The following is a 17618-nucleotide window of genomic DNA, read 5'->3' as shown; positions in this document are numbered from 1 at the left end:
TTTCCCATTTTCTGTGTACTACTGGTTCTGACTTTTGTAAGTGTATTAAAACTAACAAGATAAGCAGCCAAAAGAGACATTATCAAATTCAATCCAAGCATTGACATAAATTTCATACAGAAACATTTCTGGGGCTTTCATTTACAGTATCCAGAACAGACTTTGATTTTTCTTTTGAAACATTATCTGGCATTAGATTCACAGAATTTCATTAATTAATTTTATTTTACAATATCACCAAAGTTAAGAGAAGATAGAAATACAAATGGCTAACATACCCTACAATGAAAATTAGTATCTATAATAGATGAACAGTTTTCATCAGGAATGAATACCAATTATAAAAATTTTTGATAACATGTAAAATATAATTATTTCATACATCAAACCAATAAGAACTCTGTAGTAATTTTTATAGCAGAGGCACTATCTAATGAGTAATTATGTATGTACATGCTTTCCACTGAGAATATCTCCAAGAATATCCGTTGACCCACCAGTTTGTTTTGCTGGCATAAATGGTCCACCCGGGCATTTAGGCCTCACACCATTTGTTGTCTTTGTCCCTGGAATCTCCATTCCTCCCACATTAACACACCAGCACTCTTTCGTTAATGGATGACACTGGACAGGAGCAAAGCCACCTCCTTCAAGGCATTCAGGAAGGAACACACGTCTGGCTGGTATACCACTTTCCCTTGCTCTCTGCTCCATCACTGCTCTCTGGTGCTGACAAGCTAGATGCAGAAAACAAAATACATATGTGAAGAATATTTAATGGATGCTTGGGATATCCTTTGTATATCTCATGGATGTATAAGGGAATCCCATGGCATTATATTATGCAAGGCATAAAGTAATTTAAATTATCAAAAAGTGATGGATCCACAAAAATGTTCAGTAATCGAATTATTTTAAGGCAAAACCAAACTATTTGTACATACCAGATAAAAATAATGGCTGAACACACTGAGTACCACATCCATTGGAACAGCATTTTGCACTTGAATTACAATGTTGATCTGTGCGGCATTCATATTCACAGGATCCTGTGCCAGGAGGAACAAGGTATGGGCACTGTCCAGGCTTCTTTCTCACACCTACAACAAAAGAAAGTAAATGGAGCTGATAAGGAAACTACTCTTGATTGAAAAAGTGGACTGCACTCTTTGCAAATGGAATAAGATGGGAGTTCAAGTGTTTTCTGAGCAAAAGTATTCAGGGCTTCTAAAAATGGTTCTCATTCCAATCAAAATGACCATGTCTGCTGCATTATGTTTAAATGTATGACTTCTTAAGAGCCCTTGCCCAGTAAATGGAACTGGCCTCCTTACCTTGCTTAAGCAAAATTCACTCATATGCGGCTTAGTCAGAGATGAACTCTATCCTTACCTATCCAAATCAACTTTCAGGTTGAATCACAGAGCGAGTGAGTTTGTATCATCAAATATGCCACATATATCAGAGTTGGGAGACCTTTAAAGATTTGATAACACATATTTGCCTTTTTTTTTAATTTTAATTATGCTCAGAGGAAATGTGTGGCAGCATAATGGATAGAGTGATTCCCTATCCTGCTGAACTCCTTCTACTTCAATTTATTTTTTGAATATCGTGATCCTATCCTCTATTTATTGTTATTTTAGTTTTTTTAATAGAATGATAGGCAATATGATGATATTTTGTAGTTTGTAATCAACTTAGAACAGTGAAATAAAAAGCGATTATCATTTCATATTGTTCACAAACAAACACACTTCCCTTAAGAATATTGAGAACACAGCTATCACTACTCATATAACATCATTATATTCCTTCAAATGCATCATATATTTCATGAAATATGAATAATGGATGTGCATGTATGGATATGTATATACGTACATTATGGATGTTTTAACACTGTTAAACTCTAAAAATACTTATATAGCACTGAAATTATGAAAATCTGATGAAGAGCTACACTTGTCATTGTACAATTTGGCACCGGTAGTTCATGACTAGCTACAATCGTCATTTCAGCGCAAGGGGTTGAGAGAAATTCTTATGCCTGTGGCTTACATTAGTCTGGGGTGAGCTCTACCCATCCAAACTGACCTTTGGGTTTAATTGTGAATAAGTGAGTGAATGAATAACACTTACATGAGGGAACTGGAGGGCAGTAATCTCCTGGCTGGCATTCCACTTCAGCCAACAAACAGTCAAATTCGGGACCACAACGGCCACCTGGAAGACTTGCACCGAGGCAAGGGTCTCGACATTCACACTTGGGACACCTTGTTCCAAGCCTTTCTTCCTCAGTCCTCCCCAATTCATCACCATCATCAAGGACAAAACCAAAATCACATCCCAGACGGCATGTCAGGCCAAGGCAATCCAAGCTTTCCCGAAGCTGAACACAGTCTTCCTTGGCAATTCCATCACCCCTGTAAGAATTTACCAGAGTGTAATAATTGGTGAGATGACACATACTGAATATTAAATATGTAGTTAATTATCGCTAAGCATAAAGACAGCTATAACAATTATAATACATAATATGGTTTTTGGATATGTGAAAATATAATTTATAAGAGACTGATTTCTTCAGTAAGCTGCTAAAGAACCATTACTTTCAAAACTCTGTCTACATGACCAATTAAAGAACTATGTTTTCTGCAGAGCATAAACTTCTGCTATTGTTTATGTCCACTGTGGCTTGATAGGATGAGTTTCACTAGTTCCGTAAATTTAAGAAGGCCTTCCCGAGGCGTTCTTGCAGTAAAATGCTACATTAAATAAGTATTTTGGTACAGACTCATGCACACGGGTGCAAATTAATTTACACTATGGGTGAAATTTGTCATGAAAAAATTATTTGGCTTAGCTGGGATTCCGGCTGTAAATTCTTGTACTGATTCTAAATGACCTGCAGTCATTCCCCACTGCTGAGGGAAGGTCACAAGACACAGCATAAGTTTGCAGCTGTGCAATTTTGCATGCTAAGTGGTAAAGTTTTGTCTAAAAAAATACTGAGCCAATGGACTTGCTTGTCAACACACATTGAAGTAAGAAATAAAAATTGGAATTTCAATTATGGTGGTCATATCGGTAGTAGTTCAATAGATTCAATACTCATCAACATGAAAATACAAAGCCATGAATTTAGAACAACAAAAAAGATGGCAATCACCATGGCAGCTGGCCATTGTGAAGCACCAGTACTTAATCAGTCATGTTTCATATTGGTATCGCAGGTATTGGTGTGGGTTTTAAGCGATTGATTCTTGATGCTGATACCAAGTTGCAGGAATTGATGGTGTCAAGAATAGGTATTGAGAATTGGCACATTCCTACCAGAAACCACTCAAAAGGTATGGGAAATTAGATCTTGCTATTAACACACTTATGATAATTAGAGTAGAATAAAAGCTTCCTTAATTACCTTGTGCGAGGAATTTCGGTGCCAAATTCATCGACACACCAGCATTGCTTCTCCCCAAAGCGGATCTCACACTGCATAGCATTGTACATGCCATCTGTCAAATTGCAAGAAGGTACGGGTACAGCCAAACTCATTCCATCCTTTGATGCCTCCATTTGTGATGAAAAATCTCTCAGGTATTCACACACTGCATAGAATCATAACAAACACAAGCATTTAATACTGGTATGCTGATACCTTATAATCACTCAATTTTTCAATAATCGAAGGTTAACTAATTTTTTTTAATTCTTTGAAAATTAGTAAGAAAATTTTTGACATACTTGTAGGAGTCTGTCTATTCTCCAGATCATCTTGAGGAGTTTCATGACTGTTCTCAGCAATTTCAGGTTCATTCACATCCTCCAGTTCATTCTTATTTTCTTTTGTTGATATGCGGATTTCAGGTGATGCTTCTTCATCTGAAACCTTTTTCTTTTGGCCTATAAAATGAAAAAAATACAGGAATACTTCAAAATGCTCCACACCTCGGTATTAGTTGCACCTAAACCCCCCCCCCCCAGCCTTAATTCTTAGCTGCACCCCTGATCCTGAGAATATTCAGGGAGATTCATGATTTTATTCTCAGCTGCCTCCACATCGGACTTTGGCAAGGATTATTTATTTGTATCGATGGAGTTACAGTGCCCACTTCTTAGGCTTGTTTCAAAATTTGTCAAAGTTTAAGATGAATTAAACTTACAAATAGGTCGCACAGATCCACACAAGGGGTCTCCAACGGGGCAATTGGGCACTGCTTGCTGAGTGACACATTCTTCATCAGCTTCACATTTGAAGTCAGAACATGGGTTATCCTCACACTCACAGGATGGGCAACCATCTCCTGGAATGGCTTTGAATCCAAACTCACATAACTGGGCACAAACATGGGTATCACATAGACTTCTTGCACCGGAACGAGCTGACCCCAGTTCATTGCCTACAGAAAGAAATATTACAATATTATTTCTAGCCTGCTTAAAAAAAATTATGTATAAGAGATTTGATTGGTTTTTGCATAAAATCACATTTGCTGCTACATTGCAATTAGGTGAGAAAAACAAAAAAATCTGTCACTCCTTCACAAAATCATCCTTTCAAGTGATCTTAGTGAAAAAAAAATCATTAAAGGCTGCTCCATAATATCTTAATACAACATAATATCTTCATTTCTACTTCTGCCATAGCCTATTAAATAGAGCTGTGATTACATATGTGGATTTCTTCACAAAATGTTATGTTAATTCTCACCTCTGTAAGGTTTGAGGTACCTTTCTATGGCATTAATCCTATGAGGATATACGGTTTTGGATATCCCTAGATGTTTCTGATTTTCTATACATTAAGCAACTGCAACAATCAATGAAATGGTGACTTAAATAATGCACTTGCACGTGATAGCAGCAGTTTCATCAATATTCCACGGTGGAAAATATGTGGTCACAATCCCATCAAAAAAAGGCAAGGAAAAAGATGAAAGAGATTTGCAGAGAAAGCCATGCCTAGAATCCTTATATTTCCACAAATATTAAAAAGCTACGAAAAATACGAAATATGTATATTTTGAATAAAATGCATAAATTTCATAGTAATCAGCAAAATTCCTACCCTAAATTGGTTGAACACAATTAATAGCACAGAAACAGACTAATCTCCTCCAGTAACAATTTTTAAACCTTGTAAAATAGATTTCCAGTTATCGATATTCACTTCAAGGAGTCATCAGTATCATTTATCATTCTTCACACGTTGTGCGTGTGATAGAGATTGAGTTCATGTTCTATGGTTCATCTCATGGCCTATGGTGACAACAGGTGATATAAGTACCCAAGAACATAACATACCAAATGTCAATGAACAAAGTAAATATGCACCTATACGAGGGCCAATCGTGATAATGGTGATAGCTTTATGCAACCAAAGCTTCTAAAATACTTTTTGAACATTATTAAATAAAGTTTCTTGAGTTTTGAAAACACCAAAAATATCAGGCACATTTGGCACAAACGCATAAGCTAAACAGGCATAACATGCATTTTTCAATTTTTGACTGCTTCAATTTAATGTGCTGATTTTCAGTTTTTTGGACATATCTTCAGTTTCCCATTAATATTGGGTAGAAAAAATAATTAAATTTCAAATAATGATACATGTGCCTATGAAGGAACATATAATATAACACAGATGGAGGAAAAATGGGAAAGTAAAACTTCAACTCACTTGGTGACACTGGCTTGGGAGATACTGGATCACACTTGACGTTTTGTGCTGGCCCCATTGATCCATGGGCTTTAACTCCAGTAATCGGATCGACACACCAACATATGAGACGATTTCTACTACACTGCCGTCTCAAGAAATTTCCAGTGGAAAGAGAGCACTGTGGGACATACCCCTTTCGGTTTTCACGCTCAGCTTCGGAGGAGAGCAGCTGGGCCAACATTCTTTGCTGAAGACAAACTGAAAAACAATCATGATGAAAAAGAGAATGAATCAGATGCTTGAATGAAATATAAAGCTTAGTAAACATACAAGACATTCTTATGAAAAAAAATCCCAAATAAATTAATGTGTTTTAGTCATCTTAAAAACTAAATTTGCTACTGCTCTGGAAAATTTTCTAGATCTGCACCTCTACAATGAATATTTCACTGCATGACATTTCATCACATCCTGAGTAATTAATGAGGAAGTCCTAAGTAGAGTAGGAGAAGAAATGGAAGAGTTCAAGCTAAGCTTACGCCATAAATATCAATGAACATAGCACATCACAAACTGTTACTCCTCAGTGCCCAAATAATCAAAAAAGGAAAATGTTGAGCAGTGTAATATTAAAATCACCAGTTATCCCAAAAATGTTTCTGGGCAGTGAATTCACAGAAGAGCCTGAGATTTATGAAACGCTGCAAAGTGACACAAATTTACAAACTATCTCAGCCCCAAACACAAAAACATAGGGAAAACCGCAAATAAGAACCTCTGATTTGTAAATCCACCACGTTAGTGATTTACGAAGACATGGCCAGCCCCTATGAGTGATATGATCTCCATTTTACAGAATGCAGTATTCATTAACAGTTAAATCAATAAAACCCTTGGAATTCCAAAATTAGAATTTTTTGGTGCCTTCAACTTCGTAAATTTTAACCCTTTCACTACTAATGCTGGAAATATAAGGCAGAACGTTTCTTGATCAAGGAAACAATATCCAGAAATAACTGTCAGAGATTTTCCTACACAAAGGAACGAATGCCATATGTATCCGCCACCTTGCTCTTCCCCTTTCATGGTAGTTGCAGCAACATGGAGTGTAGTTTCAGGCAGGCCTGAGCTGGACAACTTCTAAGGGCTGTGGACGGCCATGGCCAGCAGTGGCACAGCGAGGGGGGATTTTGGGGGATAAAACCCCCCCAAGAGCTCAGAGAAATTTTTAAGTTTAATCCATTTTACTTAATGGGATTGATATTACTTATAGAATAGTGGAAGGATTCATACAATATCCATCATAAAGCCATAAAACTCACCATTTTGAACCATTTATCTTAAAAATCTGCAATTTATTAATCTCGCACCTACTGCTTATCCTGGTGGGTATTGCATACCCCCACACACCCCGGGATTAGTTGCACCTAAACCCCCCCAGCCTTAATTTCTAGATGCACCCCTGATGGCCAGAAGGCACCACCACTATGCAGGGGGAGGACTACCGGGCGACATAGGGGAGTGAAATAAAATAAATAAATTTTGAAATATTGATCCTTACTCTCTTGAGATTTAATTAAATATTACCTGAATGAATTATATTTATTTTAATTATTATTTGCTTTATTCAAAATAGTGTATATTATGCTGTTAAATGAGACATCATTGAAATCAAGTTAACTGACCAATGTTGGTAATCTGACAATAAAATTTTTCAGTTTCAGAACAGGAGGGCACCAAAGATTTCCAGGCTGGAGGGTGCACCGGAATACGTCCTGGTATCCCAGTGGCCCAGCACGGGCCTGGCTTCAGGACCAAACGCAGTGGGAGTCAGGTCTTACCATAGAGTAAGTATATATACTTACTCTATGGTCTTACCCTTGAAATCTGGGAGCAGGTACCTGGACCCCTCGTCTTATATCACCCCTCTTGGTGGTAAGTGACCATGGTCACACGATTGTAAATTTAGGCATTTTTCGAACTAAATATTTATTCCCTTCTCAAAAAAATATAAACTTAGAATTGAATTCTTTGTCTTCTGAGCAGAATTTAGAATTTTTAAATGAAATGCTACCATAAATATTAACTGGTATCTCAATTTCAGTATAAGCATCAACATAGAACTAACTGATACATAAAATCCGATAACATTGATGGTAAAGCTTCATTTAAAATTTGAAAATGCACAGAAAAATGCGAGAAATTCAATTAAAAGTGAACAATTTAAGAGCAAGCAACGATTATCCATGTAGCTGATACATATAAAAAAATTATAAGTTGACTATGAATCAACGGCACAAGCATGGTTTTAAACCCAGTAATGAGGGACCATGGAGTTCCTGCTTAGTGGGGTCAAAAAGGGTAGGAGCTGAATATATGAGATTGGCTGCGGGACCCTTCAAAACGGATGTCCTGCAAAAATGCTCCATACAGAGGGGACAGAGGATTCTCTATCCGTCTCGAAAGGGTTAAGAGAAAATCAATGAGAAAGTTTTAAAAAAAAAAAATCCATTGACATTTCAATGGATTGGCTCATGGTTTAACTGTGGTATTGTAGTCTTCAACGCAAAGAAAAATAATACTACACTCACTGGTCACATTCTGTGGGGCAGTGCACCGCTTTCCACATGCCTTCCCACGTCCACAGCACTTCAGTCCATTTGGACAATGCAGGTCATATTCACATAGAGAACCCTCGCAGAGACTCCTTCCTTCCGAATCCAGCTCACTCTCTTCCTCCCGATATAGTTCACCCTCTTCCTCTTCCTCAGCAGGGCAGGCCCCCTGCTTCTCCAGCTGCATAGATGATGAACAGCACACCCCATAATCATGTCCTACATAAGGCAACAACGAAAAAATATTGAGCTACTAATGTAGAGCGTAATTACCTCCCTAGACCCCAACTTGAAGATACCTATGGTTAAATAGATGAAATATGACTGATTTTAATTAAGTCAAATGAAAAATTTGGCAAGAGAAAATTTTAGTTTGCATAAATCTTTTTTCTTAATTCTTCATTTATTTGCATCATGCATTTTATTAATTTAAATTTTATATTATTTATGAGTTTAACAAATCAGAAAACTTTCAGTGCCCAATTGATGCGTGTATGCATTTGTACTTTCTAAACATGCCTTGTATTGTCTACAAACGTTTTATAACCTAATTCTCAGGAAACAAAAGATCATTAACTGTATACACGAAACACACCTGACTGAACAAGACACTGGAATAAAGGTGGGCACTGAGGTTTGCCTGGAGTGGTTCCGCAGAGGAATGGCCGCTCTCCATCCACTTTCAATGGTGGTCCTAATGGACAAATGTTGTCCAAGCTGCGGGCTCTTTTGCCTATTGAATGATATTGAAATGAAGAAAGCAGTTAGATGCATCAATGAGGTAATACGAATAAATTTGAAGCATGAACAAATTATTGAGAAAATTCAGCGCAGATTATAGATACATATTTAACAGCTTTATCCGGAAGAGCATTTTTTTCTTTTTTATGTTAACACATCACAAGAACTCAAAAGAGCAATTGCCAAAAGCATAATTGGAATTATAGTAGCAAAAAGTATAAAATATATAGAAAATCCTCAACAAAAGAGACAGTTACTTGATAATATACCTGCATATTTTGGGCTACTTCTTATTCCGTTTGTTCCCTAATAGTCAATAAAAATTCAAATTACAGCATACAACTTACAGGTAGGGATAGGAGGGCAAGGTTGACTCAAACAAGCAGATTCTTCAAGTTGGCACTCAAGGGAACCAGGGCAGCTGATACCAGCACACGGATCATGGCACTGACATATGGGGCAACCATCTTCAGGGTTCAATTCAAATCCATATGGACAAAGCATTCGGCAGGTATGACCACCACAAGGCCTCGGATCTGAAAATATAAAAAACTGAGATGAGATATGGAAAACTTTTAACTATGAATACATTATGTCTGAGAGGTGCTCATTTCTATCAATATAGGTTTCAATTCCTTTAGGCTTTGCTTCACATTCCACATTTAAGACAAAGGAGTAACCATTCAAACTGGGAACCAACGCACAAACCTACCTATCCCTATAATTATTTTCAATAAGAAATCTCATTTTCATGGATATGTATACTTTGGCTCTGAGGAAGAAAGGGGGGCGATATAGCTCCAAAAACTCCCTCCACTTTGAGCCCTCAAATCTGAGACTATCATAATTGGTTGAATATATAAATTGATAACATTGTCTATTTTATACTGATTCATTCTGTACACACAACCTCAGCCGGTTTTATCCTGTGTCATTACCAATAGAAAATACAAATTTTTCTCTTTTTCTCGCAAGTCATAAATATACACATGTTTAAGGGGGTTGAGAAGAGAGGAAAGAGGGTTATAGAGGAAGAGAATGACTATGGAATAGAGGTGGAAGGTGAGTCTATGGCCTTGGGGTTGACATGACCAAATATTTTCTAGGAGGGGGACAGGGACTTATTCTACAGGAGAATGGTATACATAATGGCATCAAGTCATATAACAGTTGTTTGTCCAACAACAGTGCATATGTCATAATTTCAAAATTCTCACTGAGATCCAGTTAGGCAACTTTGTCAACAAAATGAAAAATATCCTCTTTAAAATCAGAAACATGATTAACATTGAATAAAACATTTGCTAAAAAAGATTTGTTATCAAAGCTGGGGCTGAGAAGATGTTATATGCATATATATCTGTGGAAGAATTATTATTTCCATACTTACTGCTGCAATTCACTTCACGCATTGATGGTGCTCTGGTGGCCGGGATTTCAAAGCCTGCGGCATCCACACACCAGCAAGGAGTATCTTCAGTTTCTAAGTCATTGAATTCACACTGAATTTTCTGAAAGGCTCCTTTCTCATCACAAGTCGGAACTCTTACATGATGTCTCCCTCCAAGAGCTCTTGCTCTTCTTAAGGATTCAGACCTCAACTGCTCGCAACCTTAAATAAAAAGAAACCACAATTCCATTATGCATCTCAAAATATACAAAATAAAGGGAAATATGCAATAAATTTAGGTGAATTGTTAGAAGACATAAAAAGGAAAAAATCACCTTAGGTTTACTAAAAAAAGCAATACTTAAAGTAAAGAACAGCCAATAAAATGTATGTAATGGGTAAAATGTAGAACCTAGAGGAATACATGTCACAAATAAAGGATGCACAACTGTAAAAAATACATAGCATAACATAGCAGATGTGAAATTCATTCAAAGAAAAAAAACTATGATTCAAGAAATATTAAGGTGTTATCACAATACTTAATGAGAAAACTGGCACAGAAACTTTAAGTTAGCCCGTATCAATTGAAATCAGCCTGGGGGAGGCATAACGATATCTCCACTGCACAAACGCTCAACAAAAGCCCACCAAATCAAATGCGCTTTAGTAGCCCTAATAGTACTAGATGAGCAGATTTGATTCAGTGGGCGATTGCTGCCCATTTGTGCAGTGGAGGTATCGATAAGTCAAATAGTATGGGGATACCATCAACAGGGAGTCGAAAATTTACCAGACCATTAAAACACTATGCTGAACAAGAATCGACTGCCAACAGAAATTAACCAAATGGGATCAATTATGCAATGATAGAATGAAGATAGGCTGAAAGTAGAGAACATTTTAGGCTCGAGGCTGAAAAATGCCCATTTTAAAAATTCAAAAATAGCTAAATAATATTTTTACTTTTGGAAAATAGCAGCCAATGATAATAATATAATGCATTAATATGATTGGGGATGTAACTAGCATTCACATGGCTGCAACAGATCGTTTCTCAGAGATTAATACACTAAAGAAACTTGAAGATCTCTATTAAATTTAAGTAGAACTATAATGGGAAAGAGACTTTATGGGAAATGTTTAGTGAATGATAATAACATATAAAAAAAAGAGTATATAAAAATCAAATGAGAATGTAAAAAAAGGACAAAAGCATATATTATTGTTATACCTAAAGAGCAATGTTGTGAACATAGATGGCAAACCATGAAAATTTTCCAAAAAAATATAAAAAATATAAAATGCCATTGTCTTCAATAGCAATTACATATATGCAGCCTCACAGATCCATAGCCAAAGAATTTGATGGGGATTCATTTCTAGTAGGAGGTGCAAGAATTCATTTGAAAGGTTTAATTCTTTCGTGGATGAATACATATACATACCACTAGTCCATATTCCATAAAAAAATTCAGAGGGAAAATGACTGCCCCAACATTGAAAACCACTTCCTCTTCCAAACCACTAATAATTTTCTTTCAAAGCCACATAAAAATTGTCTTGGTAGGCAAAATTTTATTGTAAAGTTTATAAAAAGTATTTATTATAAATAAATTAACTCGATTTAATTAATCAACAATATCATTTCAGGGATCCTTTATTTTGGTATGAGTATATTGATATAATATGTATATGTATTTGATTGTATTTGGAGAACTTATAATATATTTATAAAAACGTGAATGTACAACTTCCTTCATACAGTTTAACTAAGTGAATGCTTAAATTTCATAAAAACAAACAACAAGCGATAAATAACTATTTTAATTTTATTCGAATACACAAAGATTTCTGGAATCTGGAAAAATAATTGGGAGTTATTGATTCATGCCCTATAAGTAGCATTAGTTGAAGCTCAGAATTAATTTAAAAAAGAGAAAAAATAAAAAAATATAGAACTGTAAACAAAAAAAAACATCCATACAATGATGGCAAATGGCAAGCAATCATTTAAAAGTTGGCAAAAATTTCGCCCCCGGGTGGGCTCGAACCACCAACCTTTCGGTTAACAGCCGAACGCGCTAGCCGATTGCGCCACGGAGGCCGGTGAGTGAATGCGCCTCCGTATAGGTACTTATTACAAAGCCCCACTACTTAGAAGACCCAGATGTTTTTCACTTTTATTGACCATTTTGCCTCACCTGTAAATAAAGGGCTGACACAAGCAGGACCACACGGTGACATGCAACATTTTTCTCTTCCTCTGCACACTTCGTCTGCCGAACACGGCCTCAGTGGCGACGGGCAGACTCCCCATTGGTTTAGAGATGGGCAGTGACCTCCGCGCGCTGTTTAAAGACAATTTATGAGAGAGACATTAAGTTTTAATTACTTTATTTTGACCAAACTTAATGTTATTTGAATTTAGTCGCTACAATTTAATCTTATGATATAGATAGAAATACTTTAATAATTACACATATTAGCATGATACATAAGAACACATATTTGAGAATACCAATATAAAATACGTGTCTTTGTATGCCTTTTGTGGTTCTATAATCCTATACCTTCCGCCCCCCCTCCCAGAATTTTTACGTGGCCTAGATGAGGCCCAAATTCGATTGATTTTCGGCGTTTACGGTGAGCTCATGGGATCAGTAGGCCGTACTATATAGTACCACCAACTATCTTTATACCGGGACTCCGTCAACTTATGAGAGTTACTTGTGTTTATTTTATGCGAGAGAGGGCAATTAAATACCATCGGAAGTAAAGATTCCTTTGAACAGGCGTGCTGATAAAAAAAGCACTATCCTTATGCTTCATTCTCTCATTTACTGAGCAAGGAGGTACCCAGGATCAAAACTGGGGGGGGGGGGGGGCAAGCAATGGTTGTTCAAGTTGTAGGTAAGATTTAAGCATGGAAAAGGTGAATGAAATCAACAATTTAAGGTAACTATAACAGTTATTTATTAGTTTTTAAAATCATTTGCTTGAAAAAATATTATTTTCCTTAAAGAAATTTGCGATTTTTGCTTCAGGGGGGGATCTGCCCCTCGCTGGGTACGCCCATGTGATTGAGGATGGATATTTCTATTTAAGTGTAACTGTAAAAAGAAAATAAATCTCGTAAATTACTAAGGTTCATTTGTTTTTGTTCTAGGATGTGTCATTTTTATTGAATGTTGAATTTATCCCTTCTATAATATAATTGTTTCCGTAGAGTATATAAATCTTTTAAAAGTTATAGTCTGGAAAGGCAATAAGATGGAACAAAATCGTAATTGGGTGCCTAATGGGGATTCATGTGATACACTAGGTTAGAGTTACCCAGTGCCTGACTCAACGTAAATAATACGAACTTTATATTTCACGACCCCTTATTATATATATATATATATTTTTTTATATCACGAGATGTGGGTTGACCCACATCTCGTGATATAAAAAAATATATATGTAAATAATACGTTGAAAATGCGCGATAAATATGATTTACAGGACTGGTGGATTCAGAGGTTCAGGTTATAGTATTTTGATGCGAGAATAAATTATGAAATAAATTTAAAAAATAAAACGTTTTCCATTAGTTCCGTCCTTATCCGAGTCTCTTTGTTGGTGTTTCCGAACTTTTAAAAATTTTCCAGTGCGAGGTCGTTAGCCTTGCCACCAACCCCCGACCTGGAGGACCAGGAGTTTATATTCAGAGTTTTCATCTCCTAGGCCAACTGCTCCTGCAAACTCGAAGGCAAAAAACCGGTATGAAGACCAAGAATGCGCTGGGGCGATGAAGTTAAGAAGGATGTTAGAAAGATGGGAGCCCAGCTGGATATGGCAGGAGACCGTAGAATGTGGAGGCGCCTAGCTGGTGAAGCCAAAGACCTTCTAGGTTTCGAATGGCCCCAGGAGTAAGAGTAAGTAAGTAAGTAAAATAAAACGAATGTTTAATGAAACTTCATACGACTTTTTAACTTACGCCGATTCACCTAGGTTTTCTATAAGTTTTATCGTTATTAAGGCGGCAAATTTGTAAAAACTCTATGTCTGCAATTAAATAATGGAGAATAGTTGAATAAAATTATTTGTATTCCTACAAGTTTCCACGACGTGACGCAGATCCCATCTTGTGTGAATTGGTAAAGAATTTATAGGATATTGTTGAAAGATTGGAGATAATGCAATAAGAATCGTTACAAAAGATGTTTAAAATCTTTTATTGCTGTCCACTATGCACAAAGGGCTCGCCCACCAATTTTGTATTATTCAGCAATTGTGATAGAGTTTGAAAAATAAAGAGACCCATAATAATCCGTTTGGTCAATCTTTTGACCATTTTTGAGCTAATAGCGGTGAAAAATCTGCATCATTTCATAGATAAGTATATGGCATCACGAGATCATATTAAACGGTTTTCTGCTTCACCGCTATTCATTCGCATCGCACATTGATCTTGCGTACTTAGCTTTTGTTTAATGTTTTGCGAGATTCCCTCCCTTAATGACCGATTCTCTCTGGACGTGTCAATGAACCGAAACTCTAATAACGTCATCAACTCAGGAAAAGTGATGGGCAGCTTAGGTATTTTTTACATTTTAAATTCATGAGAGAATAGCTGAATGTTTTTTTCGTCAATGAGCGATAGAACCGTAGTAATTTTTGAGTGGTTTCTTCCCTCAATGGACGGTTCTCCCTGAACGAGTCAGTTAATGGAAACTTTAATGACGTCACCAACCTTATAAAAGGTGGGCGACAACTTAGGTATTTTTTTAAATTTTAAACTCACGAGAGAATGGCTGAATGACGGTTTTTTTCGTCGTAACCAGACTTTCCCTTCCGCGAACCGAAATCCTTAAATGAAAGACCTGTATGTAGTATTTTTGTCCAGCTAACGAAACCGTTAGCATACGAGATGCGAACTTTCCTCGCGGGCTGACAATTCAGGACGGAGAATGACGCTGAGTTCATAAGCGTCACTTCGGTGGGTGAGAACGAGAGAAAACAGGGATGAGTCAAGACCCAAGTCTGGAGCTTACCTACAGTGGCCACACGTTGAAACTAAGGGGCGGAACTTTCACCAAAGCGTCGCCGAAGAGAGAAAGCTGTTAAAAGAAACATCCTCGATAGCAATCCTCCTCAAACAAGTCACGGGCATTAACTCGCCATGATGCACGGCGCATCCGTTCGTGTTTCAAGCGAAAATGGAGAGCAGTCATTAAATCGCAGTCGCCTTGAAGATAATCGCCGCCACTTCACAACAATGGGAGCGGGGCACGACAAAGGCGCAGCGGGTGACGACACCTGTCGTCGTCCTTCGAATGCGAATTTCGATGCTAATATGTTCAAGTCTTTCGCAACTGGAAAAGAGGAATCGTCGTCGTGAATGATGATTAATTCCTTCCACCTACTCCGCCCTCTAATTTATCACATTCGGAACCTTTAATAGCCTGACAAGAGCCCTTGCGAAGGGAAAAGTTTCTGAAACGGTTTACGCTAAATATATAAGTTGGAGAAAAATAGTGTCACGAAATTTGAGCCCGGGATAGTCGGTGCTAGTAGGAACGAAAATTACTGATGACGTCTTGGTCGAAAACGCACCAATATTAAAATACAGAAACTTTTAGACAAGCGCTCTGAATGGCCGCGAATTTGCCCTATTGCCGTGTCCCTTGGATAAATCGCGATCTACGGCAGAAAGCATTCGAACTCATGAGTTGTCCAGAGCATCTGGCAACAGGCAAAAGAACAGAAAATTTGAGCCAAGCGCTCAAAGTTTCTGTTCTTGATTGAAAATGATGCGTTTTCGACCTAAACATCATTAATAATTATGGTTCCTACAGGCATCAGCTATCCTGGTTTAAAATTTCGCGACATAATTTTTCTCCATCCCGTATAGGCAAAGAGCGCACCAATTTAGTAGTAGGGTGGAAAGGGGTCCACCCCTCCCGCCCTTAGTCGTCTAAAAAACCGTAGTCGACATCAATTGACAATGATACAGTTATACGGCAGTATAACTCCAACGCAGACTGAGGTTTTGGGGATTCAAATATTTTTGGGTGCGCCAATACATATTTGCATATGACTCACTGGTAGGAAAATGACATGATAAATGGCCGCTAGAAGCTAGCTACACTCTAAGACAGTCTTAAAGTTCCATTATTACGGCATTATTTTTCCTTATAGTTACTGCCAGCCATAGAAGATAACTGTGCCAGTGGCACTTACCGTCTAACTTTTCTTCAATGTTATAAGTGGTGGACTGAGAAAAGGGTGATGGATCCGACATTTTGTCAAAATCGAATAATATTGAATACTACCTCCAGAGGCGGAAGGTTTAAAATGTTTTCGAAAAATTAGGCAGATTTCGGAAACAATCGCCTCTAGAGATCAAGCCATTATATCTACGACCGTTTCGATAAAATCGAACGGCGAATATTAATTTCAGCACCATGCAAACGAAATTTATAGCTTATTCAATTTAATTAGCGATTTACGAATGCGTGCAAATTGAGAAAAAAATAGCGGTATAAATACCACCCAAGCACCCCACCTGCCCCCGAAGTAAATTTCTGGCAACGTGCTTGCTCAGAGGATATGAAGCCCGAACCCTCATTCAGACAAATGAACGACCCAGAAGCCTATCACGTTTCCTACAATGATGGTGACGAGGTTAATTATTTAGCAACATGCGCCGGGCTGTTCGTGGAAAAAAAGAACTGTCTAAATGTATTCTTTGGCACGTAAATGTCCGAACAACCGCCGTCGGAAAAACACACGAAGAATTTCCCACAGTGATGCAATAAATATGTAACAACACGGGTAGCAATTTCCTTTTTTCACATTGCATCGGACTCGTAGCAAATCTGAAGTACGTGACACAATGCCGAGTTTCTGTTGGTGGTCACACATCCAACGTTCATATTACGCGAAGTTTTTTAATTCACGTCATATCATCCTGGATGACTTTTCAAACAACTACTAGTGAATTTCCAATAGCATGCTTGGTCGCGTCCATACCTTGCAGTCTTGCGGCATTACACGACAATGAATTCAATCGGCTCGAATGAAAGAGAATGAAAATAATGTAATGACGGTTGAATCGCACGATAAAATTATTTCTAGAGAGCAGGAATTCAATTTGTGGGAATATTTTATCGCCCATAAGGAAGCGAGCGAAGTCATACTATTTATAAGTTTCCAGAGC

At 37.4% G+C, this 17618-nt stretch overlaps 1 protein-coding gene and 1 non-coding gene across 2 annotated transcripts in view; both read right to left on the bottom strand.

Annotated features, from left to right (window-relative positions):
• LOC124167922 overlaps window positions 1-17618 on the bottom strand; it is a 94299-nt gene that overhangs the window by 13802 nt on the left and 62879 nt on the right. The window contains exons 3-14 of the mRNA XM_046545985.1: window positions 12616-12762; window positions 10412-10633; window positions 9369-9557; window positions 8876-9013; window positions 8257-8499; window positions 5684-5923; window positions 4167-4403; window positions 3748-3906; window positions 3425-3611; window positions 2143-2426; window positions 945-1100; window positions 498-737 (exon numbers count right to left, since the gene is read on the bottom strand). Coding sequence (XP_046401941.1) covers window positions 498-737; window positions 945-1100; window positions 2143-2426; window positions 3425-3611; window positions 3748-3906; window positions 4167-4403; window positions 5684-5923; window positions 8257-8499; window positions 8876-9013; window positions 9369-9557; window positions 10412-10633; window positions 12616-12762 — 2442 coding nt within the window. The remainder of the gene's footprint in view (window positions 1-497; window positions 738-944; window positions 1101-2142; window positions 2427-3424; window positions 3612-3747; window positions 3907-4166; window positions 4404-5683; window positions 5924-8256; window positions 8500-8875; window positions 9014-9368; window positions 9558-10411; window positions 10634-12615; window positions 12763-17618) is intronic.
• Window positions 12445-12518, bottom strand: Trnan-guu. Its single transcript has one exon. It is a non-coding gene; the product is annotated as a tRNA-Asn (tRNA).

The sequence above is a fragment of the Ischnura elegans genome, chromosome 11, assembly GCF_921293095.1.
Source record: "Ischnura elegans chromosome 11, ioIscEleg1.1, whole genome shotgun sequence".
Taxonomy (NCBI): Eukaryota; Metazoa; Arthropoda; class Insecta; order Odonata; family Coenagrionidae; genus Ischnura; species Ischnura elegans.
This window is presented reverse-complemented; position numbering and strand designations above follow the sequence as displayed.